This window comes from Nomascus leucogenys, chromosome 20, assembly GCF_006542625.1.
Source record: "Nomascus leucogenys isolate Asia chromosome 20, Asia_NLE_v1, whole genome shotgun sequence".
NCBI lineage: Eukaryota > Metazoa > Chordata > Mammalia > Primates > Hylobatidae > Nomascus > Nomascus leucogenys.
The window spans coordinates 47,425,036-47,443,257 of record NC_044400.1 but is presented as its reverse complement, the minus strand read 5'-3'; the positions used below and the strand labels follow the sequence as shown (position 1 = coordinate 47,443,257).

Here is an 18,222-nt window from a genome sequence, read left to right as displayed (position 1 = left end):
AGAATTCTAAGACAACCAGAAAAGTCCCATTCAATATCCAGTTACAAATAAATTTGGCCCTGAGTTTTCTGGAAAGCAGGTAAATCCACCTCTTCCACCTCAACAGCTTATGATTAAGTCCATATTTCCCTTTACATACATACAGTATCAAGTCATGAGTCCTCATTGGTTAATTAGCAGGTGTAGCAGGATAAAAAATTAAATAAGCTATTACACATATGTGAAACAAAAGACTTTTTTATATGCCGTAGCTGATCTAATTTTTTCCCCAAGCCCCAAACTTGAAGAGAATGATGACACTGACCCAAAGAGCAATAGGATTCACAGGGCACTCCGGGGACTGGTGCATATGATGCTGAAGTTGACTGTTTCCTTGCTGCCATGAAGCCATATAAACTCTTGCTCACAACAGAATCCATTTGGGAAAGGAGAGTGGAGAGGAGCTGAAAAATTGAGCATTTACTCAAAAGAGACTGTTTCAATTTGAAACGTAATGATTAAACCAGAAGAGACTGGGCTGTCTCTAACTGGCAGGTTGAGTACCACCTCACCGCCTAGCCCAATTCCCCAGATGAAATATTGTTCTTGCTAAGTCTTTCCTGAAGGCATGAGGATAATGGAGGCACCTCCAGACAGTTACTTAGGACTGTACTGTTCACCATCATCCAAGTAAATAATGGTTTCTTAAGTTGAATTTCCTAAATTTTTTTAAGATTTCACATCATTGTTTTCAGTGACTAGTGTTAATTTCATATTAAAAGCGGCTCTAATGTTAGCCCAAAAGAGCCCACGTTTGCTTTTCTCTTTGGGCCACTGCAAATAAGTCCGCTGCGTCATGAGAGCCTTCAGCTTGTGGTACTTGTTGGGAATGCTGTTCTGTGGAATGGGTTCCAGTAAGATGAGGATTAAGTTATTAGATCCTTCATGAAAGAGATTGTGATGGGCAAAATACAGTTCGTAATGGCACCACTCACTCTGGACAAAGTTGGGAGACAAAACAAAGATGGACTTGTAACTCTTCTCAATGCAGTTGATGATATTTTCCACAATGCTCTTGCCAGGGACAAAGTTTCTCTCATGAAGACAAATCTGTATATCTTCTTTTTCTAGGTAAGGTACCAATTCATTTTTCACCCAGGCAGAATCATGTTCACTATATGAAATAAAAGCATGAAACTGGAGATTTCTTCGGAGTTCTTCTAAGGGTACGTTCCTGGCCCTGCGCCGAGTCTGGGTCCACTGGCACACCATCCTGAGATACCAGGGCAGATCCAAGTAGATGCAGAGGGAGGTCACAGTCACAGCCAACACCAGCATGGTGGCAGCAATGGTGACGATCAGCAGAGTTATGTTGCAGGATAATTCAGACATGTGAAAGTCCTTTAGTGGGGTGCCTCTATAACTTTCTGGGTAGTCACACTTATAAGAATCAGGCCAGCCCTCTACCACTTCACTTGATACTTGGTCTATATTTTTGACAAATTCCCTTAGCTCACAGGTACATTGGAATGGATTGTTCCCTGCTTTTATTGACCTCATCTTCTGGCAGCTCTGGAAGAAATCAGCTGATGGGTGGGAAACTGAATTGTGATCAATGATCAGTACAGAAAGGCTGCTAAAGCTGCCACATCCGGGAAGGTCGGTTAAAGAATTGAAAGCAACATTGAGTTCTTGCAAAGCTTCCAGTTTTATGACTTGTTTAGGAATGCTCTTTATTTTATTGCTGTGAAGATCAAGTATCTTGATCCCGGGAGGTAAACATCTGAAAACAGAGTCAGTAAGTATATTTGAAGACAAATTTAACACCACTATACTTTCAACCCAAGTGCAGTTTTCCTCATGTCTACCAGATTCCAAAGAATTCCAGCTAACATCCAATATTTCCAAAGATGGCATATCCTTAGTCATGAGACCTACTTTGAAAAGGTCTTTTAATCCGTTCTTTTGTAAGATAAGTGTCTCCAATTTAACTAACGTGGAACATTTTTCAAAAATACTATCTGTGAAAACATTCTGGGTAAAGTTCAAAAACTTGAATGTGCTTGGTGCATAAGGACACAGCATGTGTATAAAAGGTGTATCTGAAATGGTTAACATCATAATGTTCATCTCAGAAAACACGGTATACAACGCTGTCTGTGAAAACAGAAAAACTTGGTTCGTGATATGTTCTATTCTCAATGCTTTCAATGTCGTTTTAGAATAAGTAAAATCTTCTTCACGAATGCTTTCAATTATTGTTAAATTGTAAATATTGAGATATTCCACAGGTTTGGGCCAAAGAAATTGAAAGACTCTAACCAGGCATTTCCAAGTTGTTTCTATGTGATTGAGGGTAAAATTCAGTAAGGTTGGACCTCTGGTGAGTTCTGATAAAAATTTAATGAAAACTTGACAGTTGTCATCATTCAATTTAATATTAGTCAGTTGTAAGCACCCTAAAGTATTAACTGATATGTTCACTTGGATAGAGAATAAACTAGTTGGGTGAAAAACAAGGTGAAGGGTTTTTGCATTCAGAATTTGTAGACTTTCTGTCTCTTCTTTTATATAATAATTTCTTAAATCCAGAAGGATATAACTTAGATGCAAGTGAGCAATTGGCAGCAAATCTAATTTTTGTAGCTTCATAGCACTCAATCCCAAGAAATTCAGTTGTGACAAGTTGCCAAATTCCTTACAGATGGGCAGGGCCTTGAAGTCATTGAATGAGAGATCTAAATGCCTGAAACTCACAATAGGATGGCAGGATATCTTTTGCAACTGATTATGAGATAAATCCAAATATTCTAAATCCTGGTTGAACTTGAAAACACTTAAATCAAGTAGCTGGATTCTGTTATGGGAAAGTCTCAAAACTTTCAACTCTGACAGAAAGCTCACGTCAGAGACCTGAAGCTCAGCTATGTAGTTCTGAGACATATCTAAGACTTTGGTTTTCAGCGGTAGGTCTTTTGGAACATGAATAAGACCTCTTTTTGACTTGTCTACTGCAAATTCACTTCCGTCAGAGAACTGGATTCTGGTTCCAACTATTATGATCATAAGGCAAACAAAACGGAAGCTTTTAACAATAGGTTCTTTGTCTTTGGTCATGATGTTGCAGTGGCTATCCTAAAGTGTTCTTGTTCTTCAGAGCATCTTGATATGAGTCCAAAATTCTAGAAATATAATATACACTAAGATTAATAAAAATTGGATGGTTACTCTCAAACCTCCATTACTAACCATAAAATCTGAATGATTTCTTCATTCACTGGTAGAGTCGTTTCTGTCCCCATAATTTAATATGATACTTTTTATAACCAGTTATATAGCTTGCTCATGCCAGAAGGGCCAATATAGGTCTTGTTATCAAAGAATTGTGGTTGTGTGTTTTGACCTGTCTGGTTGCTGCCTGAAGGATTCACACTCAGGGGCTTGCCTTTATTTTGCACACCTTAGAACTTTCTCAGGGCTGGAGCAGCCTTCTGGCTGGTGTTTGCTGTAAACAATTAAAGGCAAATATACTAGCTGCAGCCACCTGAGCAAGGGCTAACAGAGGGGGCAGGCAGCAGACACATCAAAAAGTCTGGGAAATATGCAAAGATATATGGAAAAAGATATGTGGGAGAAAAAAGGTTTTGGAAATCTCTGTATATACCAGGGAGTCTAGAAGTCCACTCACATGCCCAAGGCTGGACACGTGTTCAGAGGAGACCTGAGAAAATCCCGAACTTCACCTCTGGCTCATCTTTAGCTTCCATGCATGCAGAAAGTGAAGGCTAAGGCAGAGCTGTGAATACACTGGCTAAGCATTGAGAAAGTGATCCAACACAGCCAATCTGCAAAGATCAGGGGAGTTTTTGTTTTTGCTTTTGGTATTTTGTTTGGTTTTTGTTTTTGCTCCAGATGTTTAAAGAAATCTCAAGTCACTGGCTGACCACTAAGCTAACTGGACAGAAGATGTAATAGCCACACATGACAAAGAATAGTCTTTATAAAAATTATTTATGGAAGTCATTAAACAAGCAACCATAAGCCACAAGAAGCAACAATACACTCTGGGAAAGGGAGGCCAGGCACAGTGGCTCAAGCCTGTAGTCCCAGAACCTGGGGAGGGCAAGGCAGGTGGATTGCTTGAGTCCAGGAGTTCAAAGCCAGCCTGTGCAACATGGTGAAACTCCATCTCTACAAAAAATACAAAAATTAGCTGGGCATGGTGGCATGTGCCTATAGTTCCAGCTACTTGGGAGGCTGAGGTGGGAGGATTGTTTGGGCCCGGGGAAGTCGAGGCTCCAATGATTACACCACTTCACTCCAGCCTGGGTGACAGAATGAGACCCTGTCAAAAAATAAATAAATAAATAAAACACCTCTGGGAAAGGGGGACAGAATTTGATTTCTAGAGTTACCTCATTATAGTGTTTAAAATGTCTGATTCAAAAAAATAAAAATCAAAACAAAATAATCACTAGCCCCCAGATTTGCCAGTGGACTTGCTCTGGGTTTTGCCCTGAAATAACACAAACCTTGCCAAAAGCAAATGGAAAGAGATTGTTGTCTTTTTGATTGTGTAACTTGGCATTAAAGGAACCTCTAATTTATTTGTTTAAAAAAATTAGCCATGCAAAGAAACAAGAAAGTGCTGTTCATTCACAGGAAAAAAAAAAAAAGAAATTAAAAGAACAAAGTCAGATAACTGACACCATCTAACATTGAGACTTGCTACAAAGCTACAGCAATCAAGGCAGTGTGGTTTTGGTGAAAGAATAGACAAATAGATCAAATTACCAGAATACATAGCTTAGAAATAGACCCACACAAAAATAATCATCTGCTGTTTGACAAAGGAGCAAAGGCAACTCAGTGGAGAATGGATAGTCTTTTCAACAAATGGTGCTGGAAAAAAAAAAAAAGAAGAAGAAGAAAGAAGTTAGATACAGACCTTACAGTTTTCACAAAAATTAGCTCAAAATTAACCATAGACCTAAATGTATAATGCAAAACTATAAAATTTCCAGAAGATAACACAGGAGAAAATCTAGGTGAGTTCGGATTTGGTGATGACTTTTTAGACACCACATCAAAAACATAATCCAAGAAAGAAAACACTGTTAAGTTGGACTTCATTAAAATTAAAATTTTTGCTTTGCAAAAGACACTGCAAGAGAGTGAAAAAGACAAACCATAGACGGAGAGAAGATATTTGCAAAACACATACATGATAGGGACTTGTATCCAAACTATGCAAAGAACTCTTAAGCTCCACAATAAGAAAACAAACAACCTAGTTTTTAAATGGGCACAAAAATCTAAACAGACACCTCACCAAAGAAGAGCAAATACACATACAGATAGCTATTCAATATCGTATTTCATCATGGTTTTGCAGATTAATACAGCAATGAAATTACATTTATGAGAATGGGTAAAATCCAAAAACAACATCAAATGTTGGTGAGGATGTGGAGCAACAATAACTCTCCTTCACTGTTGGTGGGAATGCAAAATGGTGCAGCCACTATGGAAGGCAGTTTCTTATAAAACTAAGCATAGTCTTATCATACGATCCAGCAAATCACATTCCTGGGTATTAACCAAAAGAACTGAAAATTTATATCCACATAAAAGCCTCCATGTGGATGCTTATAGAAGCTTTATTCATAACTGCCAAACATTGGAAGCAACAAGATATGCCTCAATAGGTAAAAAGATTAACAAACTGGTACATTCACACAATAAAATACTATTCAACAATTAAAAAATGAGCTGGAGAAACATTAAAATGGCTGAATAGAGGCACCTAGCACTCACCCACTCTGCAAAGAAGGACCAAAACAGTGAGCAGATAATCACACATTGATTGAGCATCTAAGAGAGAACACTGGAATTCAGCAGAGAGGTGACAGTGCACCTCTGAGGCATGGAAGAAGAGGCAAGTGAAGCAGCCAGCCCAGCTGGGACTAGCTCAGAACCAGGAGGAACTTTCCATTCCAGGGAAAGTTTAACTGAGAGATCTTCAGAGGTCCATGTTTCCACTATGGACTCCTGTAATCCTAGCCATGAGCTAGCTCCTTGGCCCTCACGTGCCCTGCGGCTGTCTGGAATATATGCAATGGCATTGTTCCACAATGGGACTTCACATTGGGCCCCACATACCCCATACCCTGAGACCCAAACAGCTTCAGCATAAGGCTCTTTTAAGAGCCCAGCCCTCACCATACACATCCTGTTCTGGGGCCCAACAACCCTGAATCTCCATACCCCTGAAGCCCCACTGATATTCTCCTACATCCACCTAGAGGGCTACAGCATTGTAATGCCAGCTAAGAACAGCAGTGCAGCTAGGTCCCCAGCACTCTAGCCCATGCAATGCCCTACAACCCAGGAAATAGGAAGCACAGTGCATCTAGTGGCTCTCCCTGGGACAAAGGGAGTCAAAATGTGCATTCCTAAGAGCCTAAGAGCTACCTGCCCATGGCCACCGCCACTTACAGCAATCCCACCTTCCCTAGCAGCAGGACTCCGACACATCTACACATGCTCCCAAGGGGCCTGAGGACAGGTCCACCATGCCCTCTGCTGCTAGTGCCTGCCTGCCACTGCCATGGCCAACACTCATCCACGCATGCCACGTGGGGTCCTGGGGACTGGCTTGCCCAGCCTGCTGCTGCCACTGCTGCTGCCTGTGCATACCACTTCAGGGCCAGAGGGTTGGCCCACTTTTGTTGCTGCTACAGTTGATGCCACACAAATTGTGCAGGGGTCCAAGAACCTGCCCTCCCACTTGGTCCATTACTGCCACTGCAAGCATCCAACGAAATCTCCTGGAGGCTCAAGGACCCATCACAACCAGTGCCCACATACATCACACGGGGGCCTGAGAACCGGCAAGCCTAAGCCACTGCTGCCACCACTGGTGCCTGAGAACAGGCCTGCCTGGTGTCTCCATCCCCAGCAAAGCCTTGACATAGCGTCTGCTAACAACTGCAACCTAAGCCACTGAGGAACCCAAATGCCACCAACACTGATGACAGCTGAAGAAATCATACAGAAACTACACTGCTGTGCCCACTCAGAATCAAAGCCAAAGCACCCTATACTCAACTAACACTATAAAAACACCTAGAGGCAAAAGTCTTTCCCTAATAAAGCCAATCCATAAAATTGGAAGCAGCAGCTATTATGTCAGATCCATAGATATCAACATAAGGACACAAGAAATACAAAAGCGCAAGGAAACATGAAGCCTCCAAAGGAACACAATAATTCTCTAATAACAGATCCCAACAAAAAGGAAATCTATAAAATGCCTGAAAAGTAATTCAAAATAATGGCACTAAAGAAACTCAGTGAGTTACAAGAGAGCATAGATAAATAATACAAAGAAGTCAGAAAAACAATTTATGATCTGAGTCAGAAATTCAACAAAGAAGTAAACATTAAAAATAGAACCAAACAGAAATTGTGGAACTACAGAAGTCAATAAATGAAATTAAAAAATATAATCAAGAGCTTGTACAAACAATAGACTAGGCCAGGTGCAGTGGCTCACGTCTGTAATCCCAGCACTTTGGGAGGCCGAGGTGGGTGGATCACCTGAGGTGAGGAGTTCAAGACCAGCCTGGCCAAAATGGTGAAACCGTATCTCTACTAAAAAAAAAAAAAAAATACAAAAATTAGCTGGGTGTGGTGGCAGGCACCTGTAATCCCAGCTACTTGCGGGGCTGAGGCACAAGAATCGCTTGAACCCGGGAGGCAGATGTTGCAGTGAGCCGAGATTGCACCACTTCATGCTAAAAACTCTCAATAAATTAGGTATTGATGGGACGTATCTCAAAATAATAAGAGCTACCTATGACAAACCCACAGCCAATATCATACTGAATGGGTAAAAACTGGAAGCATTCCCACTGAAAACTCACACAAGACAGGGATGCCCTCTCTCACCACTCCTATTCAACATAGTGTTGGAAGTTCTGGCCAGGTCAATCAGGCAGGAGAAAGAAATAAAGGATATTCAATCAGGAAAAAAGGAAGTCAAATTGTCCCTGTTTGCAGATGACATGATTGTATATTTAGAAAACGCCATTGTCTCAGCCCAAAATCTCCTTAAGCTGATAAGCAACTTCAGCAAAGTCTCAAGATACAAAATCAATGTGCAAAAATCACAAGCATTTTTATACACCAATAACAGACAAACAGAGAGCCAAATCATGAGTGAACTCCCATTCACAATTGCTTCAAAGAGAATAAAATACCTAGGAATCCAACTTACAAGGGATGTGAAGGACCTCTTCAAGGAGAACTACAAACCACTCCTCAACGAAATAAAAGAGGACACAAACAAACATTCCATGCTCATGGATAGGAAGAATCAACATCATGAAAATGGCCATACTGCCCAAGGTAATTTATAGATTCAAAGCCATCTCCCATCAAGCTACCAATGACTTTCTTCACAGAATTGGAAAAAACTACTTTAAAATTCATATGGAACCAAAAAACAGCCTGCATTGCCAAGACAATCCTAAGCCAAAAGAACAAAGCTGGAGGCATCATGCTCTCTGATTTCAAACTATACTACAAGGCTACAGTAACCAAAACAGCATGGTACTGGTACCAAAACAGAGATATAGAGCAATGGAACAGAACAGAGCCCTCAGAAGTAATACCATGCATCTACAACCATCTGATCTTTGACAAACCTGACAAAAACAAGAAATGGGGAAAGGATTCCCTATTTAATAAATGGTGTTTGGAAAACTGGCTAGCCATATGTAGAAAGCTGAAACTGGATCTCTTCCTTACACCTTATACAAAAATTAATTCAAGATGGATTAAAGACTTAAATGTTAGACTTAAAACCATAAAAACCTTAGAAGAAAACCTAGGCAATACCATTCAGGACATGGGCATGGGCCCTTAAGGACTTCATTTAACACCAAAAGCAATGGCAACAAAAGCCAAAATTGACAAATGGGATCTAACTAAACTAAAGAGCTTCTGCACAGCAAAAGAAACTACCATCAGAATGAAGAGGCAACCTACAGAATGGGAGAAAACTTTCGCAATCTACTCATCTGACAAAGGGCTAATATCTGGAATCTACAAAGAACTCAAGCAAATTTACAAGAAAAAAACAAACAACCCCATCTAAAAGTGGGCAAAGGATATGAACAGACACTTCTCAAAAGAAGACATTTATGCAGCCAACAGACACATGAAAAAATGCTCGTCATCACTGGCCATCAGAGAAATGCAAATCAAAACCACAATGAGATACCATCTCACACCAGTTAGAATGGCGATCATTAAAAAGTCAGGAAACAACAGGTGCTGGAGAGGATGTGGAGAAATAGGAACACTTTTACACTGTTGGTGGGACTGTAAACTAGTTCATCCATTGTGGAAGACAGTCTGGAGATTCCTCAAGGATCTAGAACTAGAAATACCATTTGACCCAGCTATCCCATTACTGGGTATATACCCAAAGGATTATAAATCCTGCTGCTATAAAGACACATGCACACATATGTTTATTGTGGCACTATTCACAATAGCAAAGACTTGGAACCAACCGAAATGTCCATCAATGATAAACTGGATTAAGAAAATGTGGCACATATACACCATGGAATACTATGCAGCCATAAAAAAGGATGAGTTCATGTCCTTTGTAGGGACATGGATGAAGCTGGAAACCATCATTCTCAGCAAATTATCGCAAGGACAGAAAACCAAACACCTCAAGTTCTCACTCATAGGTGGGAATTGAACAATAAGAACACTTGGACACAGGAAAGGGAACATCACACACCAGTGCCTGCCAGGGGGTTGGGGGAGAGGGGAGGGACAGCATTAGGAGATATACCTAATGCTAAATGACGAGTTAATGGGTGCAGCACACCAACATGGCACATGTATACATATGTAACAAACCTGCACGTTGTGCACATGTACCCTAGAACTTTAAGTATAACCAAAAAAAAAGAGTGCACACATTGTTCTTTCTGGAAGTTTTAACCACTGTAATAAAGAAAAAAAATGACAGGAAGAAATACTGAAATGAAGAAAGAAAATCATTATTATTTTTAGATTATAAGACTGCCAATGTGGAAAACCAAAGAGAAGTCATTGAAAAAATGTTAGCACCAATAAAAGAATACAATAAAGTGGCTGGCACAAAATGAATTATTATCACTACTATTTTCTTAAACACTTTCTTTTTAAGAGATAGGGTTTTGTTCCACTGCCCAGGCTGGAGTGCAGTGGCACAATCACAGCTTAAGGTCCAGGGCTCATGCCATCCTCTCACCTCAGCCTCCCATGGAGGTGGGGTTACAGGTACAAGCCACTGCTCTTGGCAAAGATAAATTATATTTTGAAAAACTCCCTCAATTATCCAAAAATAGCAGGTTATCAAATAAATTTTAGTATCTCTGTATAATTAAATAGTACTATGTAGCCTTTAAAAATAATAAAAATCGAATTGCATGAAAATATTTTCACTATATGTGACAAAAAGCAGTTTATTTAAAAAGTACCAAAGTAAATATATACCTATGCAAGTAGAAAAATTAATAAGATACACACCAAGACATGAACAGTAATTATCTTTGCACAGTAAGATTATAGTGGAACTTTATTTTCCTTTTAGTTTTTATCTATATTTTTCAAACTTTTAACATTCAAAATTAAGTTTACTGTACTATTTACTGAATAATTTGCCAAAAATCAATTGCCAATAATATGAATAATGTCCAATCTCACAAAAAATAAAACAGCATGTTAAATCAAAAAAGCACATAACATCTAGATGAAACTCATGATCTTGGATTAGATCTGACTTAAGACAGACTTGCTGTAAAACACATTCAGTAACAAGAGGAGGGGCAGATTCTATGATGGACCAGCCATTAGATGCTATTAAGAAATAAATTGTAATTTTTTATAATGTTATTTGGCTATTTTAGGAAAATGTAATTTTTTTTAGAGATAGAGAATAAAGCATTTATAAATAGGTTTCCAGAATGCCTGTTATTTTTACTATAATATATTTAAGCATAAAAAGATAAAGGGGGTCAAAGGAGGATTCTTGTTTCTTAAAAGATTTTTTAAAAGGCAAGATTTTTTTTTCACCTATCAGATAGGGAAAATTAAAATATGTAATATCCAGGTTGGTAGGTGGAAACTAAAATAAGAACCCTTATTTACTACTTAGGCAGGAATGAAAAATTAGTACAACCTTTCTAAAGGGTAATTTGGTAATTTATATAAATTTCTTAAAAATATATCTTCCTTTATTTTAGCAATTCCACTACAAGGAATTTTCTAAAGAAACAGTCAAAAATAACACACAAAAGATATGACTATAAAGGATACTCATGACATAATGAAATATTGAAAAAATCAGAATGTCTAGTGTAGAAAATGATTAAATCAGTTATATATAATTAAATAATAGCCTCAAATACTGTACTTTGAAAAAGTGATAATGTTAAATGAATACAGTAATAGAAAATTACGACCAGGCGCGGTGGCTCATGCCTCTCATCCCAGCACTTCGGGAGGCCGAGGCGGGTGGATCACGAGGTCAGGAGATCCAGACCATCCTGGCTAACATGGTGAAACTCCGTCTCTACTAAAAAAAAAAATACAAAAAAATTAGCCGGGCGTGGTGGCGGGCGCCTGTAGTCCCAGCTACTCAGGAGGCTGAGGCAGGAGAATGGCGTGAACCCTGGGGGCGGAGCTTGCAGTGAGCGGAGATGGCGCCACTGCACTCCAGCCTGGGCGACAAAGCAAGACTTCATCTCAAAAAAAAAAAAAAAAATTACATATGTAGTAAGACTCTAATTTTGCAAAATATGATTAAAACCTGACATATACATAAAAGCTAGAGGACAAAAAATGTGATGAAATATACCAAATACTAATAATAGTGGTTCTCTGAATCTCTGAATTATAGATGAATTTAATTTTCTTTCTTATACTTTCAGATATCCCTAAAATGTCTCATTTTGAACATCCTTTATAATCCTAAAAAGTTATCATAAAGCAATTTAAGAGTTGTCTTTATAGCTGTTTAAAAATATTTTATATTTAAAGAAATGTGCTTATTTTATTTGGAGTATTAAAATATAAAGATGGAGAACTTTCAGATAATAGTAGATAACTGACATTCATAGATGAGGACCCACCCTACAGGTCCCCAGCAATCAGACCCACAGTGTCTGCGTTCATGGGACTGAAAATCAGCCACCAGGTGGAAAAGCTGGTCAGCTGTCCTTATAGTATCGTGCCACAAAAACGCAATATTCCTCCAGAGGCGTTCATACTCTGAGGCAGTTCCTAGGGTATACACTAAATGAAAAAGATAGTAACTTTTATATTTATTGGGAAAATAGGAGGGAAAAATGGGAAGATGAGAGTGGAAGATTAGAGAGTTCACAGTTTTTTAAAGAAAGTAAAAATAGGCCGGGCGCGGTGGCTCACGCTTGTAATCCCAGCACTTTGGGAGGCCGAGGCGGGCAGATCACAAGGTCAGGAGATTGAGACCACGGTGAAACCCCGTCTCTACTAAAAATACAAAAAATTAGCCGGGCGTGGTGGCGGGCGCCTGTAGTCCCAGCTACTGGGGAGGCTGAGGAAGGAGAATGGCGTGAACCCGGGAGGCAGAGCTTGCAGTGAGCCGAGATTGTGCCACTGCACTCCAGCCTGGGCGACAGAGCTAGACTCCGTCTCAAAAAAAAAAAAAAGAAAAAAAGAAAAAAGAAAGTAAAAATAAATAAACAGATAAAAGCTCTTGATTTTTTAAATGCATCAAATAAAAAGGGTGAGGAAATAGATGAAATAAGCTATATTTCAGAAAAAAAGGGTAGACAAGACCTATGAAAATTAAAACTACAAGGAAGAAGAGAGCAAAAAAAAAACATTAAGTGAAATAAGTGGAGGAAAGATCACATAATCAAGTCAACAAATAGACAAGAAAAACATTGTTTCATTTGTCAAACTGAAGGTGGAAGGACCTGGAGGAAGGCAATTGCTAGACTGTGCCAGATTCAAGGTTGTGAAGGGCTTGGTCCCGGCCACTTCCTCCATTTAATAAATATGTATTCAGGGTCTATTTTTCTGCCAGTGCCATGCTACACTCTAGGCACCAGGGATATAAATATGAATAGGACTGACATAATTCCTGCTTTCAAAAAGCTTACGAATTAGGGACAGACACAGACCAGCAAACTATTATAGTGCCAAACGACAAGGGAGATCAAACACGTCTGCTGTAAAAACATATAATATATAGGTGCCATATCAGTGGTATATATAAATTACTGTTAAAAGCTACTGAAAACAATGAACTAGAGAAAGATGAAAGGAGAAAATTCACTAGGCCAAAGCAAAAGAAATAAATAACATTAGTTTTGTTCCTTAATTATCACCACAAGCGCTAGTTGTTTTCTATCTTTTCAAGACAGCTCTAAAGACAATGCTCTTCATCCTGCTTGTGAAATTCAAAGGACATTTGCAACATCTACAAAAAAAAACACTTCAAATCATTTTGCAAAAATTTCAAGGAAACATTACCTATTTCCTATATAATTAATGGTTAGCAAACTTGCTTGCTTGAAGCACCTGTGCCATAATGTGAAAAAGCCACAGAAGTCTTTTTACTTACCAAGATCCCTTTTTCAGAAGTAGAGAAAATAACTTGTAAATGAACAGAAGTACAATTGAAAATGCTTGACAAACACAAGTTCTTAAAGTCGAGTAAAGCGATACCTTAGAAACAGATTGGTGCCATCTGTTGGCCCACACTGGAATTACTCCTACGTATATTTTTACCTTTCAACGGTCTGGAGGTGAGTTAGCAGTTTTTTCTGGGCTACAGACAAAACCAGTAATCCAATTTTCTAATTCGTGTGAGGAAACAACTTACAAACATTTCAATGTGAAGAAAAATATTTTTCTAAGGTAATATTTCTCTGTAAGAGTTTGCAGCCTGGTTATTACATTTGTCACCTGAGTGGAAAGTTATTTTAAACAGCCTATTTTCTACTATTACCATATTTAACATTTCAAGAATAATTGCAGTTTCCCTTATCAAGCAATTTTGAGCATTATTTTAGCTGGATGAGATACTTTAAAATAAAATAAGTATAGTTCCACAATTTGGGTTTTTTTTTAAATCAACTTCTAGGGAAAGTTTACTGGTAGATACATACCTATGACTACATATTTAGCCATATCAAGGAGGAATCATACCCACATTCTGATCAACATTTGGTGTTAGTAACTGGTTTAGATTTTAATTTAGGAATAATAAATAACACTGACATCCTGCAAGGCTAATTTAAAAATCAATTTTCTAAAGACCATTTAGAAGAATTTCAGAATGACATCAACAAAGGCTGATTACCAGAAGTCTCTGTTTAACCAGAGACTTCTGGTAGACAGTAAACCCTTTTCCCCAGACTTCTCACTTAACTGAGTTCTGCAAAGGACAGAAGGCATGAGTGAAACAATCATTCTATAATTTATCTCACTGTCTGGCACGATCTCTATTTAAAAAAAAACAACAACAAGTTAAGACCTTACAATTTGGCTAATGACAAAGTTGGACATCTCAGTAAGAATCACTTCTGCTTTCAGGGGAAGAGAAAGGCTGGCTTCTTGTGATTCATCCTTACGCATCAAACATAACAGGAAGTCTCCTCAGGCCTGGGGAGGCTCAGTAAGGAGTGGATGGATCTCTGCTCCGCTGGCGAAAGGAGACAGCCAGAAAGCAGCAGGTATCTGTGACCCTGGAAAACCAGATTTGTGAAGCAAGCCGAGGGAAAGGGCTGGCTGTGGCTCTGAGGGAATTTCAAGTAACCGTGGACTAAAGTCTCAAGAAAACACACAACCATCACTGCAGATCTGGGCACACTGACATGTCTCATTAGGAGACTGCATCACAACACCAATGTTCAGGAACACGGAGACTATTCTCGTCGAGGCTGTCATAGCTCAGAAACGTCTGCAAGGAGATGACAAAAACACAAAAATCAAGTAATAGCGAAGATGGCAATGACAGTTAAGCAAACAAAGGAACAGACAGTACTGGGCCGAACCTCCACTTGGACACTTACTGTGAGGTTTGGGACAAGTTCCTTAACCTCCATTTATTCATCCACAAAATGGGAGTACTTTTAGGAAAGATAATGAATTTAAAGTGGCTGGAATAGTGACTGACACAGAAGTCATAATAGTAAGGAGTTTGGTGCAAATCGTATGGTTTTTTTGTATGCTGAGGGGTAAAGATTTCAGGATATACTATGAAGTGAAGAAAATCAAGGTGCAGGCTGGGCACGGTGGCTCATGCCTGTAATCCCAGCACTTCGGGAGGCCGAGGTGGGTGGATCACCAGAGGTCAGGAGTTCGAGACCAGCTTGGCCAACATGGTGAAACCCTGTCTCTACTAAAAATACAAAAATTAGCTGGGTATGGTAGCAGGCACCTGTACTCCCAGGTACTCAGGAGGCTGAAGCAGGAGAATCACTGGAACCCAGGAGGCAGAGGTAGCAGAGAGCCGAGATTGCGCCACTGCACTCTAGCCTGGGCAACAGAGTGAGACTCCGGCTCAAAAGAATAAAAAAAGAAAGAAGAAAGAAGAAAGAAAGAAAAGAAAGAAAGAAAGAAAGAAAGAAAGAAAGAAAGAAAGAAAGAAAGAAAGAAAGAAGAAAGAAAGAAAGAAAGAAAGAAAGAAAGAAAGAAAGAAAGAAAGAAGAAAGAAAGAAAGAAAATTAAGGTGCAGAACTGTAAGAAGAGTATGACATCAATTGTATAAAATCTAGCCATTTACACAGGTTATCTTCTTGCCGGGCATTGCTGTGACTACTTTCCAAGTATTAACTCATTAAGGTGCTGTGAGATAAGTACTGTCACATCAGCTCCACTTAGCACCAGGGCAGGAGCAACTGGGTAATGGTTCCAGCTTGCACTGCTGGTCAGTGGTGGGGCTGGGATTCGAACCCAGGCAGTTTGGCCCCAGTGCCTATGCACTTAAGCATCACACCATGCTGCCTTATAAGACAGCCTGTGTCCTCGTAAGACACACAGAGAAGAGAGACACAGAGAAGCGGAGCATTTGCAAACAGAGGCAGAGACTGGGGTATTGCAGTCACAATGCAAGGGATGCCTGGAGCCACCAGAGGCTGGAGAGAGCATCACCCTATGAACACCTTGATTTTGAACTTCTGGCCTCCAGAACTCTGAAAGAATAAATTTTTGTTGTTTTAAGCCACACAGTCTGTGGTGATTTGTCATGGTAGCCACAGGAAACTTAACACAAGGGTCTACATACATATGTTGATAGAGGCATATGAATCTTTTTTCTCAAAGGATACATAAGAAATGTTCACCTTTGAGCAGAAGAACTAAGAGAAAGAGATTATTGGCCTTTTTTTTTTTTTTTTTTTTGAGACAGGGTCTCGCTCTGTTGCCCAGGGTGGAGTGCAGTGGCGCAATCACAGCTCACTGCAGCCTTGACTTTCCCCACTCAGGTGATTCTCCCACCTCAGCCTCCCAAGGATCTGAGACCACAGGCATCCACCACCATGTATGGCTAACTTTTATATTTTTTTGCAGAGACAGGGTTTTGCCATGTTGCTCAGGCTGGTCTGGAATTCCTGGGCTCAAACAATCTGCCCACCTCAGCCTCCCAAAGTGCTGGAATTACAGGCTTGAGCCACCCTGCCTGGCCTCTTCACCATTTTATGCTTTTTGTCCTGTTTGAATTCTTCACTATATAGAGATATGTATACATATCTTAATTTTTAAAAAATAGTGTCACACTGGGATAAGTATTATAAACATAATCTAAGGCCACCAAATATACTGTCCCAATACAGACAGAGGCAAAACATTATTTTGATGATTTTTACTTTTTAAAAAATGTTGTCTTTCTCCAGATAATTAGTAAATAAATAATTAGTGTCTACCGACAGCTTTAAAGTAAGTTCTGTGACAATTATCAATATCATAAGATACACATACAACAGAGATAAGATTGATAATTTTGGCTGGGTGCAGTGGCTCACACCTGTAATCTCAGCACTTTGGGAGGCCGAGGCAGGCAGATCACCTGAGGTCAGGAATTCAAAACCAGCCTGGGCAACATGGTGAAACCCTGTCTCTACTAAAAATACAAAAATTAGCTGGATGTGGTGGCTGGCGCCTGTAGTCCCAGCTACTCAGGAGCCTGAGGCACGAGAATCACTTGAACCCAGGAGGCAGAGGTTGCTGTGAGCCGAGATCGTGCCACTGCACTCCAGCCTGGGCAACAGAGCGAGACTCTATCTCAAAAAAAAAAAAATTGCTAATTTATATATTAAGTATTGATAGTAGGCCTAAACTTCTCTGCTGAATTCAAAAAAAACAAAAAAGACAAGCCACAGACTGGGAGAAGATATCTGCAACTTGTATAATCACAAAAGTGTTAATATACAAAATATATAAAGATTTCCTATGAATCAATTTTAAAATGACTAACAACCCCAATGCAGGGAAATGAGCAAAGAAGATCAACAGATAGATAACAGAAAAGGAAACAGAAATAGCTCAAACACATGGAAAGGTATGCATCCTCATTAGAACATGGGAAAATACAAATTAAGACGAGGAGACACTATTGTACACCCCTAAGGCGGACAAAATTTAAAACATCCAGTAATACCAAATGGTGGCCAGAACATGAAGAAACAGGAGCACACATACCTGTCCAGAGATTCTGGTGTAAGTGGTCTGGGAGGGGCCGGGCATACGTTTTATTTCGAAAGCTCTTCAGGTGAGTCCATTTCATTCTAACCCGGTGAAGATCAGGGGACTGAGACCTACACGCCGGCCTGAGCACAACGCCCTATAGTGGTCTATATCTTCTAGGGTGCACCCTTCACACCCCAGAACCTGGGAGGTGGTGCAGGTGTTCTTGACTCTCACTGCTACTTCCAGATCACTTTCCTTCCTCTAAAGCCACTCCTTCTCCTTCTCGTTGCAGTCATCTACTGAGCCCCACCACTTCATCAAGTATTCTAGCAGTACTCACTATTTCAGTCCGATACCACCCCTTTCATGATTCCAGTGATTTCCACAGCTACATAGAGACTCTTCCATTCGCCTGGCCTCTGAGTTCTTGGACATTCTGTCTTCTAATAATCTTGTCCTGCACCCTACCTCAGTCATGCATTCCCTTATTATATC

The 18,222-nt window shown here is 39.7% G+C and overlaps 1 protein-coding gene across 1 annotated transcript; it reads right to left on the bottom strand.

Annotated features, from left to right (window-relative positions):
• Positions 1-221: 221 nt before the first annotated feature.
• TLR6 (toll like receptor 6) lies at positions 222-13,717 on the bottom strand. The gene is made up of 2 exons (XM_003258583.4): positions 13,661-13,717; positions 222-3,161 (listed from the first exon to the last, which is right to left on the bottom strand). The coding sequence occupies exon 2, from the start codon at positions 3,094-3,096 to the stop codon at positions 709-711; it is 2,388 nt and encodes a 795-aa protein (XP_003258631.2). The 5' UTR covers positions 3,097-3,161; positions 13,661-13,717; the 3' UTR covers positions 222-708.
• Positions 13,718-18,222: the final 4,505 nt, after the last annotated feature.